Consider the following 15,732-nt stretch of genomic DNA (forward strand, 5'->3'; position numbering starts at 1 on the left):
TTCTCCTCCTTGTTTGTATACTGATTATTGCTTGCTTATCCTGTTCTATCTACTAACAATAACCCCTTAGCTGCCGGCAAGAAGCAGCTCTCTTTCTACCGTTTCTGATACAAGAAAAATTCCAGCATAAGTGACTATTTGGCCTGTAGAAAGACTTCTGATTGGCTGATTTCTTTAGCCTCTTACTGGTTATAAATAGAAAATAGCTTGCCTATTCTGGTTAGTTTGCATCCTATATAAAAAAAGCCCCTTTCGAAGCCCCTTTAGACCCCCTGTAGAGCCCCTATTTGAAGAAGATAATAATAAAGGATGAACCTAGAGAGCGGCCAACTCGTCATTGGCACTTTAAAGCTGAATGGATTTACCAGCATTAAGCTTCGAGGGCTGGAAATATGCTGGTGTACTGGTGAGTAGCTCTTCAGCGACTCCGAAGAGTAAGAAAGAAAAGTGATACAACTATAAAGTTGGAAACAGCCAGCTTGTAGGATGTTCTACCTATAGCATAGGCTGCAATTAATTATCAGTAACAAAGGGGTATCATGGAGTTCGATGCAGTAGAGTTATCCCAAAAGAGTCACATGGACATAAGGGGAGGTAAATTCCGGTAGTGAGTTGGTAGAAAGAAAGAGAGGGCAAGGAGTGCATAGAAGACTGTTGATGTAAGCCTCTTCCACGACTCTGAAAGCGTTAGCATATCATGATTATAGTCGTTGAACTGTATGATTGGCAGGCATATAGTTGTATATCTGTAAGTATGCCTAGAATTAGTAAATGCTTTAAGTTATTTGTATGATAGTGATGAAGAATGCGGTTTCCTTCTATTATATCATCTAGACAGGCTGTGGCTGGCAATAGGATAGATGTAATAACGAAGGGAACCAAAGATGAAAGAATAAAATACTACGGAGAGAGTGAATCGGGAAGAGGGATTATAAAAGCCGTCTACATCGATACCCAGAGAGGCCGGGGAAGAATTCCATCAGGTTTGCTGTCTGGGAGTCCCCGGCAAGCAGCAGCCAGAAGTTCCTCTGAAAGCTCGTCGATTCCCACATACGCTTCACGACGAGGAGGGTTGCCGACGGTGACAGACCAGGTTCGAAGGCCGTAGTATGATGCCAAAGAGTGAACAAGCCATCGCCTAACTAGTTAGTTACGCCCTGTATACATCATTCCAAGAACGATGAAAGACTTACCCGAAACCAGCAGCTCGATCTTCGACAGGACTTTCAAAGACCATCTTCTCGCCAGACAGCGCTCGAGACGGCCGTCGCTGTTTGCTATTGGACGGATTCATCTTGCGGCCGACGAAAACGACCTCATCCTCTTCACCCGAGCTGTCATCGCTACAGCATTCACTCTCAGGCTCTCTTGCCTGACGCCACGTCTGCGTCTCAATCCATTCCTGCATAAACAGCCGGATTTCCTCTTCTAGCTCCTGGACTAGTCCTCGGGCAGCACGAGCATGCTTCAGCTTAGCCCGCAGCTCCTTGGATATCTTATCGAGCTCTGCGTTGGCGTGAGCAGCCTTAGCACTTCCGTCTTTCTGTTTCTTCTTTGTCCTCTTCTCGGATGTGCTTTGCTCTCTCTTCGACCTGCGACGGGCTTGTTCCTTTGCGGCTTGATGGGAGTCCCAGAGGGAGGCGAGATAGTATGGCACCGGGTTATGACGAGGATACGTTGGCTGAATTTCCCAGTCGTTTGCGGATGGAGGCTGAGCCCACGGATTGCTCAGTAGACGATCTATAGTGATGTGTCAGCCATTCCGCCAGCCGATGAAGGAGAAGTAGAAGTGGGAAAATGGAGATATAATGTACCGTTCTCCCAGCGCTGTCGTCGTCGACTCCCTTCCTTGCCCTTGAGCAACGACTCACGACGCTTCAGACTGTCACGGCGCAATGGCTCTCTGCGCCTGTACGTCGATGGCCCAGCAGTAGCAGTGGTAGCGGCAGTGCCCGTGGCCGTGGCACCCTCAGCAACGCGGACGCTGCGTCTCAGCCGTGCAGGAGTAGGCGAGGCCGGCTGCTGCACATCGTCATCCAGCGGGATGGTCAAGGGTGCGGAATTGCGATAGGGAATCGGCGAAGACTCAAGGGTGAGGCTCTCGATCGCTTGCTCCGACCAACTTGAGATTGCGTAGACCTGTTGCGGCGTGAGAGCGTTCGACGCTGCTGCCGCTGATCCAGCTGCTGGGCTGGCATTGAGAGTCGGATGGACCGCCATCGTAGCGATGCGGAAAGACGTAGTTATATGGAGTATGGTTGCATATAACTAGTACTCCGTACAAGACGGGCAGCGTAGCGATATTAATAGGCCTCCACTTGCCAGGATGGAGGTCGCGTCTCGTATATCGATGACTCGCTGTGAATCATCATTCCTTGTGGATTGTTTCCGCCGCCGAGATCCTCCGGGCCAATGATCGCTTGTGGCCGCCGCATGCCTTTACATCGCTCGTTGGGGTCACACAGCCAACCATGTATGCAATACCCCAGCCAACTATGCTAGATGCACTGATGGTGATGATGATGATGCGGAATATGCAGGATCGAGACGGAGCAGAGATTGAGACGGAGCAGATGTAAAGTCTTCAAATATATGATGAATTTAATAAGTATGTATCAAGAATATATGTACGGAATATGGCTATGTACAGGGTGGGTGCACAGTAAATGTACGATATTGACAGGTTAGGGCAGTCAGCAGTCAGGTTTACTTGGCGAGCTCAGTGACGAAGCCAACAACGAGCTTAGCGTGCTGGATCATGTGGTCGAAGCTGAGGTAGCTGATGTTGTCGGAGTCAGTGTGGAGGTGGGGGTCGAGGAGGTCAATAGGAGACTCGGCGACCATGGCAGATGGGAAGCCGTTGCGGTTAGCAGAGGCGTGGTCGGAGCAAGCATAGCCGCAGCGGGTGTCGATGGTTGGGATTTGGCAGTACTACGGTCGATGTTAGGATGTTTCTATCAGTAAAACATAGAGACTCAGGGGGCATACCTTGGTGATGACCATGCGGATGAACTTGGTCAAGTTAGCGTTGACGTTGTCGGTGATGATACCGAAGGACTCCTTAAGGCCCTTGTCGAGCATGCCCTTGACGTATCCGGTCATGTCCTGGTTGAGCATTCCCTTGACCTTCTTGCCGGTCTGCTTGTAGTTGGCGAAGATGGCCTGGGAGCCGAGGAGACCAGCTTCCTCACCGGCGTACCAGTGGAACTCAATGGTGTTAGCAGCCTTGCCCTGGACGATGGTCTGGTCCTGGAGGACACCACGGAGGGCCTCGAGGATGGTGACGGAACCGCTTCCGTTGTCATCAGCACCTGGGGCACGACCGGTCATTGGGCTGCGTCCGTTGATGCTGTCCTGGTGAGCACCGACAACAACGATCTCAGCAGAGCGGCCGGGGATGGTAGCAATGATGCTGTGCTGCGCGAAGTTGTGCTGGAAGCTGGCGACCTTGGCACCATAGCGGTTGGCGCCAGAGGCAGTGATGGCAGCCTGGACTTGCTGCTGGAGCCAAGTGGCAGATTGCTTGCCATAGTCAGACTTGTAGTAGCGGTTGTGGAACGAGCTGAGCTTAGTCAGGTCGCGCTGCATGTTCTCCTTGGAGAGGGTAGCAATCATGGCGTTAACGGCATCAGCATGGCGGATGCTGGTTGGGTATGCAACGGCTGGCTGGGCAACAGCAGCGGTGAATCCAACCTCCTCGTCAGTGATGTCAAAGAAGTCCTGGCCACTCTGTAATGGAAGTCAGTAAGTGATCTTGTCTGGTCATGGCAGCGTTTTTGCATATGGCAGTGGCACATACCTCCTTGAGCGCCCACTTCTCCTCCTCGGTGACCCAGCGGGTCTCGCCAGGAGCAAGTTCGATAAGGAACTTCTCGGCCCGGGTGTCAACAGGAATGCTGGCTCCGAGAACGGAGGAAGCAGTTGCGCTCAGCGCAAGAACAGAGAGGAGCTTCATGGCTACAGAAGAGTAGTCAGCAAGAGGTCTATCGGCTGTGAGTAAGCAGAGGTTGGAGGAGAGCTGCTGTGACTAACCGTCAGGTAGATCTTCGGGAGATAGACAGTCTATCAGGGGTAAGTTATGGGGAAAGAGAGGAAGGGATAGAGTACTCTCGAAGATCAGCTCTGAAGATCAATTCGATCCGTGCGAGGAATTTCAGAGCAGATCGGCGGCACCTTGGGGGATATTTATATTCGTTTCCATCTTCCGCAAAGTCCTGCCAACACCCTCATCTGACAGTGGCGGTAACAGCGGTGATGACCAACTGTATCACGACGGCTAACTATGTGACGGGTTACGGCGGCCAAAAAGAAAGGAAGCAAGATAGGGCCCTCTTCATCTTTCTCCCCCTTTCCAGACCCGCATCACGGCTTGGGTATTAGGGCAGACGGTCCGGAATCCTACCTGAAGAATTCCGCCCATGTGCAACACGCTGGACACCCAGGATACCCATGATAATCTCGTGAGCCTAATTGATATCCGGATATGATGATGTGGTATCTGGTATCTGGAGAGATAGCCTGTCTGGGGTTGACGGCGGCAATAAGGAAGGGGGTGGGGAGGGGGAGAAAAGGGCAGCTGCTGGCCCCTAAGAATAGCCAGCTCGCCGGCTAGTTCGTCTCTAATGTGATACCACTTCTAGCCACGCGACCCTAGAAATTTTTTTCGAACAAGTCGACGTCCAGCAGTGGATACGCCAAGTAGAAAGCAAATTGAAGGAGAACGCAAGCTAACTTTCTTGCAACGCGGGGAGAGTTCGCAGTGGTTCATCTTCCAGAATATGGGGTGCAGCGCCCAGATTATATGCCAATCGACACCGGTTTTATGAGTATGAAGGGAGTTATATGTACTCTGTATACATATTCAATGCATCACACATCCATCTGGAGAAGAAGAAACATATCCAGCGTGATCTAGACCTAGCGCGACGTCGGCTTCCTGGTGTGATGGAGAACCAGATCGACAGGCTCTGTGATCGACCAGCGGGATCGAGGGTGACCCTCCTTCGAGAAACATTCCAGTGCCTTCGTTTCCTCGGTTCACTGTTTTGTTTTTCTGGTTCCATATTTCATTTTGAGTTGAGCAGGCCTTATCTGCGCTTGTCCGCGCCGTAGCCAATGGGCGAGACAAGCAGGCGAAAGAAGGCAATTCCTCTTATTAATACCAAGACCAGCGTCGGGGGAAAGGTATCGTCTTGGCTGTTTCGACTTAACTATATTTAAACATATATAGTGCAGATTATAGGGTGCTGAAAGGGCACCAGGGGCAGGCTGTCTTGATATCAGGACGAGGAGGCGTACGTAGTCCCTCTTTATTTCCCGTTGCTGGTCTCCGAGTGTGTGTTTTCCAGCGTCCCAAGACAGGAGCTAGCGAAGAAACACTCGGACAAGGCCCGCAGCCAGTCATAGGCCCGCGATAACACACGGCATCTCTCCATCACTGCCGGCCGTTCATCGCCTTCACCTTCGTCTTCGTCTTCCAGCGTCTTTTTCCTTGTCTTACTGTCATCTCGAAGTTTGTCTTTGTTGACGTCAAAATAAAGCAAGAAAAAAAGGAAAAAAGAAGTCAATTTAAAGTGATGACTAATATGATGACTAAGAGAGTAGCATTGGGTTCGCTGACTAATGCCGCTCTTAAGCGTAACATGTGACCGACCCCGCAAACTTGCCTAAAGGGGAACAATGCCTGCACAGGGCGACGGTCCAAGCTGCATAGCTGGTACTTGGCTTTTGCGGGAGCTTGCACCAAGAGCTGCGTACCAGCTATGCCGCGAGTCCCATGCAGCCATGCAGCCATGGGCGCACAGGGACGTCAGCTGCCTCCTCTGCCTTGCTTTGATTGCTCCTGCGGCCTCAGCATGCGCTGGAACGACGCAAAGGGAGAGGCCGAGCAGAGCGTCAAGCCTTCGGACCATCCCAACTAGCTCAGCGCGCAGAGTTTACCAAGCAAGCTAATTCGAGCTCACTAGCAGGAGAAAGGTTTAGTTAGCTGCCTGACGACGACCTTGTTTTTGCGCTGCTGCTGCGGGGGGCGAAAAGAGGAGCTCTGGGAAGAACATCCGCAAGGACATCATCCCCCAAACTCGACAGCGAGGACGTCGACATCACGACATCACACCCAGCACACCCGCAATAACGAGCATAGAAGAGAGAGATCCAGCGACGACAGGATGGCAGACTCGACAGCCCATACATGTGAGTAGTCCGGGACAAGCACGACAAGCAAAAGACAAGCATCGTGTTGATATTACTTTGGCCTATCGGCCGCTGAGCTGGCATGGTTTACTCATCTCCATCCTAGACAACCCCTTCGTCAAGCGTTCGTCGTATCAGCGCAGCTCTATCTGGGCTTACCAGGCTGCCAGCACGATCTCCTGGCTGCTCGTCGTGGCCGTTGGCATCTACTCGGGCACCCATCGCAAGCACCAAGGCACGCCAGAGAAGGAACATGGCGATGCCCTCCTTGCCCTCGCTCACGACGACCGCCTCAATGCCTTCTCTCAGACCAAGGTAGTCACCGGTATCTACTGGTGAGTTTTGCTCTGTTGGGAAATTAGTTATATGAGGGAGAGACATGAGAGAGAGAGGGCTTTGCTGACGGACTCCTTTGACAGGGTCATTCTGCTCATTTCCCAGCTTGGTTATGTCGGTCAGCTGTGGAGCTCAGACGAACAGCACCTTACCACGGCTGCCAACGTGGCACCGTACTTTGTGCTCAACAACCTCTTCGTGCTGGCCTTTATCTTGCTCTTCACCCATGCCAAGTTCTGGTGGGCTGAGGTCTTTGATATCTTCAGCTTGATCAATCAGGCCACTCTCTACTGGAGCTTCTCAGACCTTCACCCATTCATCCACTTGCCAGTCGTGGCTGGACCGTATGCCTGGTCTCTGCTTACCCTCTTCTGGAACGGTGCCGTTGCTGTTGGCAGCAACAGCACCCCCTTGAGGTTGGTGGCCAACGTCTTTATCTGGGTGTACTTTATCTATGGGCAGGCTCACATCGTTCTCCGTAACGATCAATACCTTGGATACGCTCTAACCTTGTTGACCTTCTGTAAGTTTTTTTCCTTTTTCACTCCTCTTATGCCAACCCCCAAACGTGAATTGAGGTACTGATCTCTCTAGCCCTCTCGCTCAAACAATTGGCTATCAAGATCATCTCTCTGCAGTGGATCTTTGCCTTCACCATCTTCGGTATCTTCGCTGTTTCTTCCCTCTACAGCACGATCACCAACGTCCTCGGCCTCAACTTCTTCCTCATTCCCCGCGAGGAGCCAGAGCAAGGTGACCGTGAGCGTGAACCCCTCCTCACCAACGAGTAAATAGCTCAGTCTACCGCTGCCATCGTAAATCCGGTTAATACTCGAGTACCAATTTGATACTCAGCTTGACTCTCTTGACTGCTTGGTTCGATATCTCTACTAACCGTTACCCTAATATTTCGATATCTCTTTGGTGCGAGTCTACCCATCCCCTTAACCAGAAACATATATCTACACTTCACCACTCTATCAAATACGTACACGAGACAAGGCGAGGCCCGGGAGATGCTGCTATACTCTCAGGCCAGATATTTCAATCAAGAGACCTTGTTTCGGACTCTTTTCATCGTCTTTCAAGTAATATTCCGCTTGTCTTCTTAGCCGGCGTGTTCTTAATCTCGTCTCTCGTCTCTATACCTGTAGCTACTGCAAGTTTTCCTTGGTTCCTGATATGTGATAATGCCTATTTTATATTCCATTACTTCCCACATAAGTTGCCAATACCATCCTCAGTCCATTCTATATATCACCCGCCCTAGTAAACATCTGCATGTCTCCCTGGATCTGAATACGGGCCGATATACCGTTCGGAGTCCAGATCTGGTTTCGCCCTGCCAAGGCGTGGAGCCAGCCAGTCTTTTTTTTGCTCTGATCACCCGTCGGCTACCATTTTCAGACCCGGAGGATGTATATATAAAGTCTAGTTGGTCAGGTACAGGAAACAGGCAGTTCACGTTCTTCTGACATCTTGCAGAAAGAGCAACTTGCTGGCAAGTCCGAGACATATAATCTAAAACCTCAAGTAAGTTAGGTAGTGGTCTATTGCAGATAGGCCGAGCTAACAGCATAGCAATGGCTACCATCTACTCCCACCTTTCCGAGGCAGAGCAGAATCTCATCGAAGTCGCAGCCAAGACGATAGAGGCCATCCCAGTATCCGAAGATTACAGCGTTGGCAGCGCCGCGCTCGCTGAAGATGGCCGCATCTTCACTGGCATCAACGTCTATCACTTCACCGGTGGACCCTGTGCCGAGCTCGTCGTCCTGGGAGTTGCTGCCATGGCTGGGCCACCCAAACTCACCCACATAGTCGCTGTGGGAAACCAAGGGCGAATGATTCTCAGTCCGTGTGGCCGTTGCAGACAGGTCTTGGGCGATTTGCATCCAGATATCAAGGCGATAGTGCGGGACGCTGACGGGTCAGTGAAGGTCGAGAAGGTGCAGGACCTGCTGCCGGCGAGATATGTCATACCCGACGCCACCGTTGAGAGTATGTAGAGCGACTTCATCGAACGTCAAATGGTTCTTCTTTAACTATCTTCTTCTTCGTCTTCTTCTTCTACTTCATGTTTTCTTCTTTTTTCTCGCCTTCATGTAGATAAATTTAGAGTTACCGCCGGCTTAGTCATCGTGTTGCCATGACAACGTCGAGTTTACATCGAAAAGCCGCAAAGGTGAAAGCAAAGCGAGAGCCCAAAGTTCTACAAAACTGCAACTTCAGCTTCAGGTTGGCCTTCTATCACTTATCCAGTACTTATCGCCTCCGATATACCCATAGTCGACTTGTGACTTGCTGGCCGACACCATCACCAGTCGGGTTCTACCTACTATGCGATATAACTGATCTAGATCGACCATCCTCTGCATCTACGTCGCCATTATCCGCCGCCTACGGAGTACTCAACCAGCAACGACTGCTATAGCGCTCAATGGACCAGACGGGAGGCCATTCGGCTCCTCCGGGCTACAGTGAGGAGCCGCCGTCCTACTCGCTTCCCAACAATTATGACGATAACGATGACATGAGAACCTCCATGTCCGCGGCTGGAGTGAATGCCTCCGCGACAATGCGCCTGCTGCCTGCTGGCTCCGGAAGCAGTATAAACGAAAATTATGATACCTATGATGCATACGATGCCTACGCCGTTGGCAGTGATCTTGGTAGCGCGCAGTTCGGGATGCAGAATTCTTCAACATTACAACGTCAACAGTATGTAACATCGCAAGATGGCAGCAGCACACAGCAACCACAACCAGACGCAGCTTCAGGCAGCAAGATACCAAACGAGCTCCCTGCCACACTTCCCAAGACCACAGCACCAGTCAACTCCCCATCCCCTGCCTCTCCTGATCCTCCCCTCTTTGCCTTGCCCTATGATATTCCTCTTGAGAATCTCTCCAAGAGAAATTCCCCTAGTCACTCTACCAACACCAGCCCTATCAAATATAGCACAAGCAGAAAAAAATCTTCATTACGTATATGTCTCCCTGCTGTACCTGCTCCCCTACGTTTAGCCAGCCCAAAACCGCTATTGATTCCAAGAACCAAGCGTCAAAATGATAGCCTTGCCCTTGACCACTGGTCCCTTCCCCCAATTCAAACTACAACTGAAGGCACATTGCCGTCCATCCAGGAAGCAATCGATGAATTAGAAGCTGACCAAAAGTTAACTAGCTCTCCCGTATCCCCCTCGAGATCCTCATCCCAACGTTATCAACCCCTTCAACATCAACCCTCTATCGCCAGTGCTTCTATTTCACAACGCGCCTCTGCTATGGGCCCAGCTCCAGTTATCTCACCCCCGGACGCACCAAACATGGATGGATCCCACTATGCAGGACGCCCGCCATCACCTACCAGGTCCTGGACTCCTTCACGCAGCACACGCTGGCGGGGTCGCCCATCATCTGTTTCGAGCATTAACTATGAACCCGAGGACATCAATGGAAGTCCACGCCCTGGAACTCCGAGTTCAAGATATGGGGGGAGTCCAAGACGTCCTCTTCCCCCAGCACCGCTGTTCTCTGCCACTGCCCCGTTATCATCCAGCGAGACCGCCATTGATATTGGAGAGGCTGACGAATATGATGAAACGGACGATGTGTTTGGAGGTAACGGTAGAACCATAGATCCCAAACGTTCTTCCCATGGGAGCCTCAGGTCTTACGGATCATATTTCAGCGAGTCTACTATGGTGACAGAGGAAAAGGAACATATGAAAAAGGGTAACCTGGATGATGACGACGAGAGCTATGCCGAAGTGTATGCTTCAGCTCCCACTGGCCGTCAGGACAGAAGAGGTGTGAGGCAGGCATTAATGACAAAGAAGGAAGTCAAGCTTGTCAACGGAGAGCTTATCCTGGAATGTAAGATTCCTACCATCTTGCACAGCTTCCTGCCCCGGAGAGATGACCGAGAATTCACCCACATGAGATACACTGCCGTCACCTGCGACCCCGACGACTTTGTAGCAAAGGGATACAAGCTTCGTCAAAACATTGGCAGTACTATGAGAGAAACAGAGTTGTTTATATGCGTCACGATGTATAACGAAAACGAAATTGACTTCACCCGTTCGATGCATGGAATCATGAGAAACATTTCCCACTTCTGCTCCAGAACCAAGTCACGAACATGGGGAAAGGATGGATGGAAGAAAATCGTTGTTTGCATCATTGCTGATGGAAGACACAAAGTTCATCCTCGCACCTTGAATGCGCTAGGTGCCATTGGCGTATATCAAGACGGCATTGCAAAGAACATCGTCAATCAGAAAGAAGTCACGGCCCATCTGTACGAATACACAACCCAGGTCTCTCTAGATCCAGACTTGAAGTTCAAGGGTGCCGAAAAGGGTATTGTGCCTTGCCAGATGATGTTCTGTCTCAAGGAGCGAAATCAGAAGAAGCTCAATTCCCATAGATGGTTCTTTAATGGGTTCGGCCGTGCATTGAACCCTAATGTCTGTATCTTGCTTGATGTTGGAACAAAGCCGGAACCAACTGCCTTGTACCATCTTTGGAAAGCATTTGATCAGGACTCTAACGTTGCTGGCGCTGCCGGGGAAATCAAAGCAGGCAAAGGAAAGGGATGGGTCGGCCTACTTAACCCCTTGGTTGCCTCTCAGAATTTTGAGTACAAGATGTCTAATATTTTGGATAAACCATTGGAATCTTTGTTCGGGTATATCACTGTGTTGCCCGGTGCATTGAGTGCTTATCGATACCATGCACTACAGAATGACTCCACTGGACATGGCCCTCTCAGTCAATATTTCAAGGGTGAGATGTTGCACGGAAAGAACGCTGACGTCTTCACGGCAAACATGTATCTTGCTGAAGATCGTATTCTCTGTTGGGAATTGGTTGCTAAACGAGATGAGCAATGGCTTTTGAAATTCGTCAAGAGCGCTGTTGGTGAAACTGATGTTCCAGGTAAGTTGACTGCCATCTCACACAGGTATAACTAGAGCCATTATACTGATGCCTGGTATAGATACTGTACCCGAGTTTATTTCTCAACGTCGACGATGGCTTAATGGAGCCTTCTTCGCCGCTGTTTATTCTCTGATTCATTTTAGACAGGTTTGGAAGACCGACCACACGGTTGCTCGGAAGATATTGTTGCATATTGAATTCATCTATCAATTTGTCAGCTTGATCTTTACATTTTTCTCTCTTGTAAGTTGAACTAACCTTTACATTTATCATTAGATGCAAGCAAATGCTAACTAGTTCTTTCTGGCCAGGCAAACTTCTATATCACCTTCTATTTCGTTGCTCTAGCTGTGGCGGATCCAAAGATAGATCCGTTCGGTCATGGAATAGCCAACATCATCTTCATCATTTTGAGATATGCTTGCGTCTTACTTATTTGTTTACAATTTATACTTTCCATGGGCAACCGACCTCAAGGGTAAGTGAGCTATTCTTTAGTCAACAGAGTTGAAAAACATACTTACCTTTATAAATAGTGCGAGGAAAATGTTCTTGAGTGGAATGATTGTATACAGTATAATCATGGTGTACACAACATTTGCCGGTTTATACGTTGTCATACGTCAATTCACGGCAAAGGAAAACAAAAATAACCTAACTCTAGGACAAAACGTATTCACTAACGTGATTGTGTCGACCCTGTCAACCATTGGTCTATACTTCATCATGTCATTTATCTACCTTGATCCTTGGCACATGTTTACCTCGTCTGCCCAGTACTTTGCCCTTTTACCCAGCTACATCTGTACGCTTCAGGTTTATGCCTTTTGCAATACTCACGATGTTACCTGGGGTACAAAGGGAGACAATGTCTTGCACACCGATCTCGGTGCGGCACGTATTACCGGCTCCTCAACAGTCGAACTTGAAATGCCCTCTGAGCAACTCGACATTGACAGTGGATATGACGAGGCATTGCGCAACCTTCGAGACAGACTCGAAGTTGAGAAACCGCCCTTGTCCGAATCCCAGATGCAAGAAGATTACTACCGCGCTGTCCGAACATACATGGTCTCTGTATGGTTGATTGCCAACGCAATTCTAGGCATGGCCGTGACAGAGTCGTACAGCACCAAGCACATTGGAAGTAACGGCTACCTAGCCTTTGTGCTCTGGAGCGTTGCTGGTCTGGCTGTATTCCGCGGCATCGGTTCTACAGCCTTTGCAGTTCTCAATGTTGTCCAGATGCTCGCTGAGGGCAAGATGAAGTTTAGCGCTGGCAAGTTCCCTATTGGAAGCAGTGCAGGAAGCTCCGGCGCTCCCAGCTCGATTGGAAAGAGGATTCCGCACAGGAGTGTCAAGAAAAAAGTCACTGACTGGTTTACTGAAACCGGCTGGTCTATTCAGAGAAACCTTAATACGGTGACCTACAAGATAGCCTTTTTGGGAGGGAAATGAGTACCGCCCGATTCTGATCTCGTCTGACTCCATATGTTTTGGTTTCATTTTGTTTAGAGGCTTGGTTTGCGTTTAGGGTTTTTATTTGGTTTTTATTTCTTAATTGTGTGTTTTCTTTTGTGCATGTTGATGGTAACTATACATACCCGAATGTGTGGAAATTGGTGTTTATTGGATGTGTATGTGTATATTTTATGTTTGTTAATGTTTTTGATGATAATGAGGAATTTATCAAATTAATGATGATCTATTTCTTTGCATTAAAGTAGCCAAGCCGAAGTCAAGTATGTGCAAATGTATCAACCAACGCTGATCTATAGCTAAGTAACAACAAACAAATAGGGAATCGAACAACCCCTGGTATATAATAAGTAATAGCAATTACATGCTATCCTCTCTCCACTTACTTCTCGTCTTATCCCAAGCGGCCTTCTCCTCCTGACCATGCAACTCATCCATACCAACTCCCAGACCACGCTCAACCCACTGCTTGCTTTCCATCTCAGCCAAACGAGACAAAGCTCTAGCGAAGGCAAAGCGTTCCTCGTCACCGCTGAATATCGAGCTTGATTTAAGCTGGTCCATGCTCAGGCCTAGATCGTCCATGAGATTACGCATGTCGGCCTGTAGTTCGTTATTAGACGCAGCATCACCGTCTTGGGAAGATGCTTCTTTGATATCGTCTTCTGATAGGAAGAGGTTTCGTAGAGGGACCGCAGAGGTGAGAACCAGTTTCGCCTGTGATATATATGGTGTTAGTACGCGTGTCGTGAAGTATGCGATGCGGGTATGTAAGAACTTACCCTGCTCTCATACACTGCGTCAATGAAAGTGATGAACCGTCTGGCTAGATCTCGCTGATGCAGGCCCATGGCAGGAACATCTGTGATGATGAACGAGTTGTAATGGTTCATCAGCTCGATGTAATCTGCGGCACTTGTAGCACGGCCAATGATCTCGTTAAATGCGAATCGGGCTGCTTTCCCAGACGCTTGAGGAACGTATACATCCCTTCCCCAAACTTCATGTACGGCGGGATGAGGTGGATCGTTCTCAAAGTCGCCTAGGTACCTGAACCATTTATCCGCGTGGTTGTCTGCGGCTATATCCATTGGGTGGTGGTATACGCCTGACGGCGGACGAGGGATCTTGCGGTAATCCGTGGACGAGTTTAGGTTAATTACCGTCAACGCTGTCTTAAGCAGGTGGATGCACGGTATGAATGATTCGCGCTGGATTCCGTTCTTGTATAGGTCATCAGGGTGTCTGTTGGAGGTGGTCACTAGCACCACACCATGAGACATGAGACATTCAAGTAGACGCCGCAGTATCATCGCATCAGCTACATCTGTGCACTGGAACTCGTCGAAGCAAAGCACGCTTGACTTCTCGGCTATATCAGCTGCCACGAACGGTACACCGTCTACGTCTGCGCCCTGCTGCGATTTCACAGCGAACAACCGCTTATGAACATCTTGCATGAAGTTATGGAAATGTATTCTTGTCTTCGAGGTGATGGAGGGAGGAAGCGTGTCGTAAAATAGATCCATGAGCATTGTCTTGCCGCATCCTACGTCTCCGTGCATGTATAGGCCCTTGGCAGGTTTGCGGGTATCTGAGTAGTCTCGGCTGGCTTCGGGGTATTGTTGAATAGCATGCTGAAGAATGAGGATTTGGGTGGTTGCGGGTTCAGCGATTCTAGCGACGGGTGAACAACGGTAGGCGCTTTATAGTCGCATAGCATGTCATGAAGGTCTTGGAGGTGTTGTATTATAGCTAGGCGCACAAGTTAGTATATATATAGAAAGCTGAGGCCGGACAGATGTATGCCTACCTCTCTGGTGGTCGTCGTCTCTCAAGAGGCCTGCCTCAACTCGACTTTCATATTCCTGCAATGGCCCATAAGTAGCATCGACCTTATTCTCTTCCTCACCCACCGCGGCCGCCGTCGCCATGCCCATCCTCATGCTCCGTCCCGTACCCCACTGCCCTTCAACATCCGCCCTTCTCAACCGAGCTACATGCTGAAGAGACCTCGCGTTGCCATTCCCACTGAACCTTGCGGGAGAGGCAGAAGGGCTCCCATAGCTTCGAACAGCTCTATTCAAACACGTTGCGCAAACGGTAGGTCTCGAGGTTGGCGCAACGAGTCGCAGGGCAGGTAACGACCGAACGGCAGAGTTCATATTTATCCTAGGCGCCAACGTAACGCCTCCTTTTTGTTTCTATATTCGTAGCAAGCTCCTTATATCACGGTTTCCGGCCCTCGAGCCCATGTAGTTTGCTGTGCTGTTGTGTATAGACCGAGACGACAGATTACGGGTAGAATGGCCCGCGGACATCGGATATTGAGTATTTCGGGTAGAAGAAAGAAAAAGAAAATGAAGTTAGGCTGTAGACATAACTTCTCTAGTAAACGAGCGGTCTATTCTATAGTCATCAAAAGACAGCGTCAGGCTGTGTATCTATTTAGTTGAGAGTTGCGAGGCGTTTCTTCTTCTGTTGCCGGTAAAAAGATGAAAAGTCCTGGCTTCCTTTTCGGGACTAGCGCGATATCCACCTTGCCGAGGCATAATGGCAGTATTAAAGATAGGTCTGGTTTATGTAGCATTCAATAGAAGAAAATGGAGATAAAGATAAAAATGGAGATGTAGATTAATGGATATTAGAGGATACACATGCAATTCATGACTGTCAGTAAGAGACTTTTCCCCCTTGCTCCGGACCAGATAGACGAAATACTCAGAATACAAACGAGACCCTGACGGCCATAATGAAAGAGGAAAATATAACGGAA

General features: G+C 49.4%; 6 protein-coding genes across 6 annotated transcripts; 3 read left to right on the forward strand and 3 right to left on the reverse strand.

The window, feature by feature from the left end:
• Window positions 1-942: 942 nt before the first annotated feature.
• Window positions 943-2,220, reverse strand: MGYG_08249 (hypothetical protein; the record flags this gene model as incomplete). The annotated part of the gene is made up of 3 exons (XM_003169296.1): window positions 943-1,138; window positions 1,194-1,740; window positions 1,815-2,220. The coding sequence occupies 3 exons, from the start codon at window positions 2,218-2,220 to the stop codon at window positions 943-945; spliced, it is 1,149 nt and encodes a 382-aa protein (XP_003169344.1).
• A 486-nt stretch (window positions 2,221-2,706) lies between these two features.
• Window positions 2,707-3,955, reverse strand: MGYG_08250 (leucyl aminopeptidase; the record flags this gene model as incomplete). The annotated part of the gene is made up of 3 exons (XM_003169297.1): window positions 2,707-2,931; window positions 2,989-3,729; window positions 3,800-3,955. 3 exons carry the CDS (start codon window positions 3,953-3,955, stop codon window positions 2,707-2,709), a joined length of 1,122 nt encoding a protein of 373 aa, XP_003169345.1.
• A 2,212-nt stretch (window positions 3,956-6,167) lies between these two features.
• Window positions 6,168-7,319, forward strand: MGYG_08251 (hypothetical protein; the record flags this gene model as incomplete). Its single annotated transcript, XM_003169298.1, has 4 exons — window positions 6,168-6,192; window positions 6,299-6,527; window positions 6,612-7,051; window positions 7,123-7,319. 4 exons carry the CDS (start codon window positions 6,168-6,170, stop codon window positions 7,317-7,319), a joined length of 891 nt encoding a protein of 296 aa, XP_003169346.1.
• Window positions 7,320-8,111: 792 nt separating this feature from the next.
• Window positions 8,112-8,537, forward strand: MGYG_08252 (blasticidin-S deaminase; the record flags this gene model as incomplete). The annotated part of the gene is made up of 1 exon (XM_003169299.1): window positions 8,112-8,537. The coding sequence occupies one exon, from the start codon at window positions 8,112-8,114 to the stop codon at window positions 8,535-8,537; it is 426 nt and encodes a 141-aa protein (XP_003169347.1).
• A 431-nt stretch (window positions 8,538-8,968) lies between these two features.
• MGYG_08253 (chitin synthase 2) lies at window positions 8,969-12,935 on the forward strand (the record flags this gene model as incomplete). The annotated part of the gene is made up of 4 exons (XM_003169300.1): window positions 8,969-11,474; window positions 11,536-11,720; window positions 11,789-11,955; window positions 12,014-12,935. The coding sequence occupies 4 exons, from the start codon at window positions 8,969-8,971 to the stop codon at window positions 12,933-12,935; spliced, it is 3,780 nt and encodes a 1,259-aa protein (XP_003169348.1).
• Window positions 12,936-13,316: 381 nt separating this feature from the next.
• MGYG_08254 (AFG1) lies at window positions 13,317-15,121 on the reverse strand (the record flags this gene model as incomplete). The annotated part of the gene is made up of 3 exons (XM_003169301.1): window positions 13,317-13,673; window positions 13,739-14,568; window positions 14,770-15,121. 3 exons carry the CDS (start codon window positions 15,119-15,121, stop codon window positions 13,317-13,319), a joined length of 1,539 nt encoding a protein of 512 aa, XP_003169349.1.
• Between the last annotated feature and the right edge of the window lie 611 nt (window positions 15,122-15,732).

This window comes from Nannizzia gypsea, genomic scaffold (genome assembly GCF_000150975.2).
Source record: "Nannizzia gypsea CBS 118893 supercont1.9 genomic scaffold, whole genome shotgun sequence".
In the NCBI taxonomy this organism is placed as follows: domain Eukaryota; kingdom Fungi; phylum Ascomycota; class Eurotiomycetes; order Onygenales; family Arthrodermataceae; genus Nannizzia; species Nannizzia gypsea.